At 37.8% G+C, this 11,419-nt stretch overlaps 1 protein-coding gene across 2 annotated transcripts in view; it reads right to left on the bottom strand.

The window, feature by feature from the left end:
- Positions 1 to 300: 300 nt before the first annotated feature.
- tsga10 (testis specific, 10) overlaps positions 301 to 11,419 on the bottom strand; it is a 19,938-nt gene continuing 8,819 nt past the window's right edge. For both annotated transcript variants that reach the window (XM_083523180.1, XM_083523181.1), the window contains exons 10-19: positions 10,871 to 11,025; positions 10,115 to 10,170; positions 9,452 to 9,620; positions 8,912 to 9,022; positions 8,273 to 8,383; positions 4,441 to 4,608; positions 3,747 to 3,907; positions 3,093 to 3,197; positions 817 to 993; positions 301 to 596 (exon numbers count right to left, since the gene is read on the bottom strand). In XM_083523180.1, coding sequence (XP_083379306.1) covers positions 566 to 596; positions 817 to 993; positions 3,093 to 3,197; positions 3,747 to 3,907; positions 4,441 to 4,608; positions 8,273 to 8,383; positions 8,912 to 9,022; positions 9,452 to 9,620; positions 10,115 to 10,170; positions 10,871 to 11,025 — 1,244 coding nt within the window. In that variant the 3' untranslated portion in view covers positions 301 to 565. The remainder of the gene's footprint in view (positions 597 to 816; positions 994 to 3,092; positions 3,198 to 3,746; positions 3,908 to 4,440; positions 4,609 to 8,272; positions 8,384 to 8,911; positions 9,023 to 9,451; positions 9,621 to 10,114; positions 10,171 to 10,870; positions 11,026 to 11,419) is intronic.

Below are 11,419 nucleotides of genomic sequence, written 5' to 3'. Positions count from 1 at the left end.
GGATCTACCTTGGATTGTGTATTTTGTTGTGTTGAACCTTTCTGTGGATTTATCTGGGTTCAGTGGAACTAAGTCTGTTGTGTTTTGCTGCCTTTCCCTTTTTGTTATTAAAAAACCTCCGTTCTGTCAAACTTCGGTTTCCGTACGTTCTTCCAGCCTAACAATATAACTTTTTTAACATGAATTTCTACCAGAGAGCATCTCCCCACTGAAGAAAAATTTTACATCATCAAAAGGTTTTATTAAATATGCAAAATCATACATATTTAATAATAAATTATTATGAATATGTATACAAATCACAAATTTTATAGAAACATCTTTTCTACAGCTTTAAGGAAAAGACAGGAGGCGGAGCTGGATTTCAAATGTTAATACAAATGTGTACAAAACATTAGCACCGTTGTATCACAAAAGCGTTCATATATCAATAGATATTCAGTGTAAATATGGCTCCAGCAGTGACTCACATAAACTTGAAATGCTAAATACTTTATTAAAGCAGTCATGCAGTGGTGTCACAGTATGATAGATGTGCTTCCAAAGCTGTACAGTCCACGTCTGCTTAGTCAAGCATGTCTCTGAAAGTCACACTCCTGTAAAATATTAATAAACAATTCATTAATGCTGAGCTAAGGCACACATTTAGGATCAATAACACGAGCCCAAAGGGGTTATTTAAATGTAATGATATTATAATACCTTCAGTTGCTGTTCATTAAACAATATTGTATATAATTATAATAATTGAAGGTGAACTCTTTATTGTGTGTAAATAAATAGCTGAGCTGTAATGGCACTGTGAGCTTCACAGACCTGTCAGATGAGCGTCTCAGTGGCTGGTGATCAGAACCGGTGCGAGGCAAACGCTCGGGTGAATAGGATGCGTGAGGGCGAACAGGGGATGGAGGAGTGCACAGTGTTGAGGACAAGATTGGAGAGGAAAAGGATGAGGAGAGTCCAAGTCTGTGCAGCTCCTTTACTGCACGTTCCCTGAGAGACAATGTAAAAAAAAAAGTAAAGACAATAACAATAATTCAGTCATTAGGATCATCTTGAAGGTGTAATTACAAAGGGATAAGTTGATAAAACTGCCTCAGAACACTGAATATATATTTAATATATTTTTGTGTTTATTTTTCTTGTAATTATGGTTTACACCTTGTAAATATGAAAACCAATAAAATAGACTAAAACGATTAAATAATGGTTTAACTTTATCTTAAATCTTCATCATAACAGTTGAATTATTAAAATTGATATGGTAATGTTTTCTTATAAAAAATGCTATTTAACATACAGTGAGGAAAATAAGTATTTGAACACCCTGCTATTTTGCAAGTTCTCCCACTTCACATCATGGAGGGGTCTGAAATTGTCATCGTAGGTGCATGTCCAGTGTGAGAGACATAATCTAAAAAAAAATATCCAGAAATCACAATGTATGATTTTTTAACTATTTATTTGTATGATACAGCTGCAAATAAGTATTTGAACACCTGTCTATTAGCTAGAATTCTGACCCTCAAAGACCTGTTAGTCTGCCTTTAAAATGTCCACCTCCACTACATTTATTATCCTAAATTAGATGCACCTGTTTGAGGTTGTTAGCTGCATAAAGACACCTGTCCACCCCATACAATCAGTAAGAATTCAACTACTAACATGGCCAAGACCAAAGAGCTGTCCAAAGACACTAGAGACAAAATTGTACACCTACACAAGGCTGGAAAGGGCTACGGGGAAATTGCCAAGCAGCTTGGTGAAAAAAGGTCCACTGTTGGAGCAATCATTAGAAAATGGAAGAAGCTAAACATGACTGTCAATCTCCCTCGGACTGGGGCTCCATGCAAGATCTCACCTCGTGGGGTCTCAATGATCCTAAGGAAGGTGAGAAATTAGCCCAGAACTACACAGGAGGAGCTGGTCAATGACCTGAAAAGAGCTGGGACCACTGTTTCCAAGGTTACTGTTGGTAATACACTAAGACGTCATGGTTTGAAATCATGCATGGCACGGAAGGTTCCCCTGCTTAAACCAGCACATGTCCAGGCACATCTTAAGTTTGCCAATGACCATTTGGATGATCCAGAGGAGTCATGGGAGAAAGTCATGTGGTCAGATGAGACCAAAATAGAACTTTTGGGTCATAATTCCACTAAATGTGTTTGGAGGAAGAAGAATGATGAGTACCATTTCAAGAACACCATCCCTACTGTGAAGCATGGGGGTGGTAGCATCATGCTTTGGGGGTGTTTTTCTGCACATGGGACAGGGTGACTGCACTGTATTAAGGAGAGGATGACCGGGGTCATGTATTGCGAGATTTTGGGGAACAACCTCCTTCCCTCAGTTAGAGCATTGAAGATGGGTCGAGGCTGGGTCTTCCAACATGACAATGACCTGAAGCACACAGCCAGGATAACCAAGGAGTGGCTCTGTAAGAAGCATATCAAGGTTCTGGCGTGGCCTAGCCAGTCTCCAGACCTAAACCCAATAGAGAATCTTTGGAGGGAGCTCAAACTCCGCGTTTCTCAGCGACAGGCCAGAAACCTGACTGATCTAGAGAAATTCTGTGTGGTGGAGTGGGCCAAAATCCCTCCTGCAGTGTGTGCAAACCTGGTGAAAAACTACAGGAAACGTTTAATCTCTGTAATTGCAAAAAAAAGGCTACTGTACCAAATATTAACATTGACTTTCTCAGGTGTTCAAATACTTATTTACATATCATACAAATAAAAAGTTTAAAAATCATACATTGTGATTTCTGAATTTTTTTTTTTAGATTAGGTCTCTCACAGTGGACATGCACCTACGATGACACGGATATGTTACTGTGAACATTTAAATGAATGGGGTGTGACATCATTCATTAAAAAAAAACTCTGTAATGTAAAACATAGTAATGCCTTCTACTAGAAGATCAGTTAAAAAGTGATACCTGAATTATTTTCCTATAGCTGCATTTCTTGTGATTAATTATTGGATCCTTACAATGTTTAATGCAAGGTATTATTTACTCACTGATCACAGTTGTAATTTGCACTATGCAAAAAAGTCTAATAGTGTGGATCTTAAAGAAGCAACGTTACCTTTCATCACGCTCTATGTTCAGCTGCCTCCGGGTGGCCTCCAGATCAGCCTCTAACAGTGCTGACCGCGACCTTAACTGAGCAATTTCTCGGCTCCGAGTGCTCCTGAGACAAGAGCAAACAAAACAGAATGGAAATGAATGGAACAGACTGCACTTTTATTATTAGTTGCCTAAAACGTTTCTATTTCTAGAGAAGCAATGTGGGTAGAGAAGCAATGTGGGTAATCCTAAAATCTTTTTTTTTTATAAGCAATATATAGACTTTTCCATAGCAAATATCAGAAGCTTTTTGCAAATACTTTTCAAACTTTATCAATTTGTGATTAATAACATTTTGGAAACCAGCCCTGAAAAATCATATTTCATTTCCAACTGCACATTTTGTCATAGTGCTATTTATTTTTTGAGATTAGTCAGAGCATTTTTAATTCTGTTTAATTTCAGTGTTTATTTCTATAGTGCTTTTCCTAATAGACATAGTCGGAAATCAGCTTAATCAAAATCCACATGTAGATTAACATCTCTAATAAACATAACTTTCGAAAACACCATGAGAGGATCCAGACTCCCTTTGACAACCTTTGAGTAGTTAACGCTGAATTACATCATTTGTACAATACGTGTATGGTTGTGTGTGTGAGCTTGTACTCACGCCTTGCTGTCAGCTACAGCGATTTTGTCCCTTAGGAGCTGGATCTCGACAAGCCTCTCCTGGGAGCTCAGCTGTCTGTGTAATTCTTTCTCTTGCTCTATTGCTAGCTGCTTCCTCAAGAGCTCCATCTCAGTGCGACATGACTCCAGCTCCTGCTGGACCTGACGAACACACAAACGCGGATATAATATTCTGTCATTTATGCTAAAATCATTTTTTTAAATATATTCATTCATAACAATCTTTACATACAGCATATTTTGAAGGTTTTACTTGATGAATCAATTCATTTAGAGTTTAGAGACCTAATATTATCCGAATATTGGCTGTAAACCATGTGAACATAAATTAATGCAATAATACAATAATAATAATACACGATTTATTACTGTAATAAACATTTCTGCTATATCATAGTGTATAATCTATTTATTTATTGCATTAAAATTTTTATTTATATTCTTGAGGTATCTGTTTAATACTTAAACTAATGCCGCGGCACAATGGAAAACCACACGAGCACTGTTCTGGTGTGTTTCAGAAGCTTGACAGACAAAAAACATTACTCGTGAATATTGTGTCACTGAAATTATTTTAACTGGGTGAGATTATGCAAAATTTAATTTACACAAACACGTAACAATGAAACGTTTTGGGGAATGCGGGTAAGTGTTCTGACAGTGACGTTACGAACCACTTCTTTGCCAGCGTCCAGTCTGACGCAGAGATCACGGGTCTTTTCCAAGTCATGATGTGTGTGTGAGTGCTTGCTCTGCACCTGTCGCAGCTCTTCTTCCTGTTTCAGCAGTGTGGATTTCAGCTGTTTAAACTCAGCACTGCATCTCTGCTCAGCACTCCTAGCCTGCCAGAGAGAGAGCCAGAGGCCAATGTATTGCAGTTAAGTCTATGTTTATTTAATGTTCTGTGCAGCAAACCAGCAACCTAGATGCGTTCAATAGAGGTAGATGTGTTTCAAAGATTTTGCGATTAATCCGCACCAATAGTTAATTGCTGGAACCAGTGGTGGACACCGATCACAAACCATGTACTTGAGGTAAAGTAGAGATACAGTAGGTAAAATATTACTCTAGTAAAAGTAAAAGTGCTCCCTTTAAACTTTCACTTGAGTAAAAGTAAAAGTAAAAGTAACATGATTTATTATGGCTATAATGTTTCTCTTAGCTTTTTTTTCCCCAAGACTCTTAGCTCAATCAACTCAGTTTATGTGAAAAGACTGTAATGTTACTCTAAGCACACCAGTCTAATACTAATTGATATCTAATAAAAATTATCATTAACCCAAAACCTTTTTCTCAACTTTTGCAAAAAAACTCGTGCAAGTAAGACCAGTGGTGTTGTGGTAAGTTAAAGTCAGGAATTTCTTTTATTTATTCCTTTTAAAAATGCTTGATGTTGAACTGACACTGAACTCTATGTGGATGATAAGTAGATACCACAAAGCGGCAATCAAAACAAGTTTAAAACAGAGCACATGCTTTACCCTGATTGGTGACTTCTGTATGTTTGACCAGTTAAGATTTTATCCACTCATAAATCCAAAGTAATATATTTGATTTTGAAATGTAGTAAAGGTAAAGTAAAAGTCTTCCCGAATGGAAATACTTCGATAATGTACAGATATACAAAAAAGCTACTGAAGTATAGTTACAAATTACATTTACTACTGTCCACCAATGGCTGGAGCAAAAATCCATACCGATAGTTTTTCCAGGTTGCGTTATACAGTATAAAAGCAGCCTCTCACTGATGCCATGTGCTGTTTATTTAAAGTGTCTTATTATATTCTTATTTATTTATTTTATATTCATTAAATATTTAAATATGATATTATTTATTTGGAGTGCTTCTTTTTGTTTCAGTTTAAATGCATGTCTTTTATTTTGCTCACTATTTATTAATATCATTAATATAATCATTTATTTCATTTGACTCAGTATATCTTTTTTTATTTTGTATTTTTATAATACGGTTCAGTTCTTTTTTTACATAGTGTTCTGTTTGTTTGTTTGTTTAATCCAGTATCCATTTTAAAAACTTGGTTGACTAATCTGCAAATACTGTCCAACCTAGTCATCGGTATTGGTCAAATTGGTCGACTTCAAGCACACAACAGTGAAATTCATGTAAAATCCATACAATGTCTTCATGTAATTCCCATTTATTTGCAAAGTAAATAATATGTACATAAAAATCATTCACAACGTTGGGGATAACAACACAAAATAGTCTTTATGGTTGTTACACAACACTGTGACACTGGAACCTTCTTTTATAAATGTTAAATACACATGAATAGATAATGACAAATCTCACTTATATTTACTTGTTTATTATTCATCTTAAAATATGAGGAGTATGCCAGAGAATCAGTTGTTACTACAGAAATGACAACAAGTGACAACATTCTTCTTTCGGCTTCTCCCATTAGGGGTCGCCACAGCGGATCATCCTTATCCATACCCCCCTTTCCTCTACATCTGCCTCTGTCCTTAAACCAATTACCTGCATGTCTTCCCTCACCACATCCATAAACCTCCTGCTTGGTCTTTCTCCTTTCCTCCTTCCTGGTGGCTCCATCCTCAGCATTCTTCTACCGATATACCCCATGTCCCTCCTCTGCACATGTCCAAACCATCTCAATCACGCGTACATTCACCTCTCCAGGCTCTTCTCGACCTGCTCCCTACTCTCACCACAAATCACAATATCAGCCGCAAACATCATAGTCCATGGAGACTTCTGTCTGACCTTGTCGGTCTACCTGTCCATCACCACTGCAAACAGGAAAGGGCTCGGAGCAGTCCAACCTCCACCTTGAACCAGTCTGCCGTTCCTACTGCACACTTCACTGCTGCCACACTGTCCTCATACATGTCCTGCACCACCCTCACATACTTTGACACACCTGACTTCCTCATACAATAACACAACTCTTATTTTTGCACTCTGTCGTACGCTTTCTCTAAATCCAAAACACACAATGCAACTCCTTCTGACCTTCTCTATACTTCTCCATCAACAATCTCAAAGCAAATAATGCATCTGTAGTGCTCTTCCTCGGCATGAAACCATACTGTTGCTCACAGACGGTCACCTCTTCTCTCAGCCTGGCTTCCACTACTCTTTCCTATAACTTCATGGTGTAACTGATCAACTTAATTTCCCTGTAGTTACTGCAGGTCTGCACATCTTCATGCTTCACGCTTTCACCGGTATGTCATCTGGTCCAACTGTCCTTACTAATCCCATCCACTTCCTGCTTCACCATCTCCACACTATCCAACCTTCTTTCTCCCGCATTTTCCTAGTTCATCAGTTGCTCAAAATACCCCCTCCATCTTCTCAACACACTTTCCTCATTAGTCAACACATTTCCATCTCCATCCTTTATTGCTCTAACTTGCAGCACATCCCTCATAGCTCGGGCCGTCTGCCTGGCCAATCTGTATAAATCCTTTTCTCCTTTCTTAGTGTCCTCATATGCTTTTTCCTTGGCTTTCGCCACATCCCTCTTTACCTTTAAATAAGTACTTTTGAAGCTGTCACCCTTATCACTTCTGCAGTAGTTGCCCAATCATTAAGCACATCTTCACCACCACCAAGCCCCTGTCTGACCTCTTCCCTGAAACTCACACTACAGTCTTTCTCCTTCAGTTTCCACCATCTTATTCTAAATTTAGTCCTCACTCTCCACCCCTTGTTCTTCACCTCCAAAACCATCCTACAGACCACCATCTGATGCTGTCTATCTACACTGTCCTTCGCCAACACCTTACAGTCTCCAATCTCCTCTCTCATCACCCCTTCAACAAACAGCTTCATGTTCATAACCCTATCAGAAGCTCTCTTCACCTCCACTACACTCTTACTGTACGGTTCCTTCAGAATCACCCCCACACTATTTCTCTTTTCATCCACACCATAAAAGAACAGTTTAAAGCCACCTCCAATGTTCCTGGCCTTACTCCCTTTCCACCTGGTCTCCTGAACACACAACATATCTACCTTTCTCCTCTTCATCATATCAGCTACCGCTCTCTTTACCAGCCAAAGTACCAACATTTAAAGTACCAACCCAAACATCCACTCTTCTCCACTTCTCCTTTCCCTGCTGTCCTGTAGACATCTCCCTCGCCTTCCTCCTTTGGCCAACAGTAGCCTAATTTTCACCGGTACCCTGTTGGCTAACAATACCTGTGGCGGTCATTGGTAACCTAAGCCTCGAACGATCAGGTATGAAATTCTCTTTCGTTATCCGCATATTTTTTCTTGGTTGATGTAGTTAATTAGATTAATTTCATCTGTTGCCTACAGCAGAAAATGACATGTGGGTCATGCTGCCCACTTTGTCTCATATATCCTTTTATGTTAATTTCCCCATGTCTCTAATGAGTCTTTTTAAAAGTGAGGTATGTAACCAATCAGATTTTAAAATTCTTTAGCAATATGATATAAACCATGTTAAAAGACTACTCATGAAATGTTTAATGTGATTTATTTCCCACCTCTTGCAGGCTGCTCTCCAGACTTTCTACTCTCTCTTTGAGTCTGCGCGTCTCTGAACTTGAGTCTTTGAGCTCCATCCGACACTCTTGCATCTCCTTACACTCTCGTTCCTGCTCACAACCACAGTAACAGTTAAGACGATTCATAGTGGTTGCATTCTTTATGAACACCTTTAGATCAGGATGGCATTTTACAAAGTAGTGCCATACACAATTCTCTTTCTGGAAGACTTTTGGAACGTGGCTGTGTTGTACATGCTCTGAATAATGTGTGTAATCACTCAAAATTGGAGGCAGGTTGTCACCGGAGGGCCTTTGTGTGGCTTGTTTGGGAGAGGAACACGCTTTATCGGCCCTTCTCGGTTACAGAAGCGGACGCCGGCTTCACTACATGTGCGTTTTATACCACCTGGTCGTGACGTCACCCCGCCGGTGACAACCTGCCTCCAATTTTGAGTGATTACACACATTATTTCGAGCATGGACAACGCAGCCGCCCTCCCAAAGTGTTCAGATGCAGCGTCTCGTTCCCTCTGGGAACTAGGGTAACATACGTACCCAGGAGACGATTTATTTAGATATAACGTAATGCTGATATAAAGCCTAAAATTGCCCTATGCAACTGGTTGTGTTTAATACCTTAAAGGACAGTTGGTCTTTCATACTGGAGATTACAGACACATAGTTTTGCACTTTCCGTTCCAAAACCTTAATCTCATTAGCAGCCTCTTCTACCTTGAACTGCAAAGCCTGAAACAAAGAGAATGCAAATACATAGGTTACATAATATCCACAATCTAATACATTTTCATTTAGTCATTCATCTTCAACTGCTCATTCTGGTCATTATGGATCTGGAGCCTATACTGAAAAATACATTGGGTGCCAGGATAGAAAACATTCTAAATTCATTTTATTTTTAATAAAAAAAAACATGCAATTCATCAATTTCTGTGAATGTTAGTAAAGCAAGCTCCTATTATTACTTATGTTACAACAGATGTAATCAATTTCTTTCATCCGTTCATTCATCAGACTCTCTTTTTTCATACTCTTATGGACAAAATGCAATTAGTTTCATTCCCAATGAGGCCCTCAGGTGCTGAATATGATCAAACTCCTCCCAAACCTGCTTGATAAACATCTCCATTTCAAACAGCATTAAAGCTTTCCTCTTACCTTGTTGTCTAGACATACTCGTTCCAGCTCGTCCCTGAGCTGTGCTTTATCTCTCACCGTAGCGTCTTTGAGTTTCAGCACAGCATTTAGATCATCTGCCGAATCCACCAGCTTTCTCCTCATGATATCCAAATCTCGATCTCTGCTGCTCACTGTCTTATTTGCAGATCTGGTGTCATAATTCATGGAATATATAAAGTCACTGTTGTAGCATATTTCATTCCCATGAACACACAATACACACAGCCTAATTTTTATTGTACAGTGAGTTTAAAACAATCTAACTGTGTACTAAATGAATACAAGGGAATTCACCACAGATATTACTGTATGTTGTTTATATAAAAAAAGATGAATACTACACATTGCTTTACGGAGAAAAATGAATAATAGACTTGGAATGGTTACATATGGCAGTCCAAACACACTATACACTATGGATTTTTTTTCTAAAGGATGAATATAAAGAATAAAGTCTTTTTTTTTTTTATTATGATATTTACATACAGTAGGTGTTTAGGTTTAGGTACCAAGTTTTACTTCAGGACCAAAATCAAAGCAGATAAAAACAATAAATAATTGCACTAAGATTTGAAAATAAAATAAACATCACTGAATATCACTGTTCTTTTTAAATGTTATAATGTTATCGATTACACTTACTCTAGAGTAGCTTCCAGATCGCTGATCTGTATGTTCATATTGTCGATGGAGTTTTCCTGAAAGCAGTGGAAAATTACTGAATAGAACTATAAAAGGTAAATCCTATCCTAATTCATATATTTGCAGACTAGTGTGTATATTAACATTTTCTCATCTGTCACAGTGAACAATACATTTTGGACTGGGTGATGTGGCATGGACTGACAGAGAACAATGATTTGCCAATACTAACATTGTCATATTATTTATAAAAAAAAACTCCATCATCCTGGAGACTTTGATGCGGAGGAAAACCTAAAGTTATCTCTTCATCACAGACAGTTACAAAGCACTAACCCTGTCGACTCCCATGGAAAAATGCTAAAAAAAACCAGATACTTGTAGAAAAATTCTCCATATCGACAATTACTCATTTTAACTTGATCATGTGGAGCATCAAAATGTATAAGTTCTTCTGGCTGATATTTTACTATAGACATGAAAAGGACAAGAACATTATTATAAACCTGTGATATGAATTATAGCTGCAACAGTCTTGTTAAAGAACATGTATCAGCAAATTAATTTGACCAGCCAGAATGAAGAATTCAATAGTGGTATAAAGAGGAATAACATTTTATTGTTTTTTTTTGTATTTTATGCTGATATTTCTAATCTTATCAACTCATTGTAATTCAATTCATAAATTCCATAATCTTCTGTTATATTACATTTCATTATATTAGTATGTGTTTATGTGTGGGAATGCGTGGTTACCTTGTCATCCAGCTCTCTGTTAGTAGAGGAGAGCATGTCATTCTTTCTCTCCAGCTGTTCCTGTAGAGCATCTCTGTGCTGGCTCAGTTCAGAAAGGGTGTTCTTCAGCATATTAAGCTCCTCCTTGAGATCCGTTACCTCATTCAGCAAAGCATCTACACATATGTATACACACTGTGAATAACATATACACCACTGTGAATCAAAGAGGTTAAGGGTTTTTTACACTAATGTAGGAATCAGTATCATTTTTTTTCTAAATATTCTTGCTACTTCAGGGAACCTATGAATTATAAATCAGATAAAAAAGGGCCAGAGTTTATTCAAGATTTTATATATTATCTATTTTAACAATACATACAGACATAATTTACGTATAGCTACAATAAAAAGTCTGCAATATGCACTTGGACTTGCTATAAATAGCTAAACTCGGTGGGCATACAGCATTGTAAATAAACCACTCATGAGTAGCACTAATGATCCACTGTATTGGAAACCCCAAGAATATTTTCTACAATGGAAGCCTGATATTTCAGGTTCTGCCAT

The sequence above is a fragment of the Silurus aristotelis genome, assembly GCF_946808225.1.
Source record: "Silurus aristotelis genome assembly, chromosome: 20".
NCBI classification, from domain to species: domain Eukaryota; kingdom Metazoa; phylum Chordata; class Actinopteri; order Siluriformes; family Siluridae; genus Silurus; species Silurus aristotelis.
This window is presented reverse-complemented; position numbering and strand designations above follow the sequence as displayed.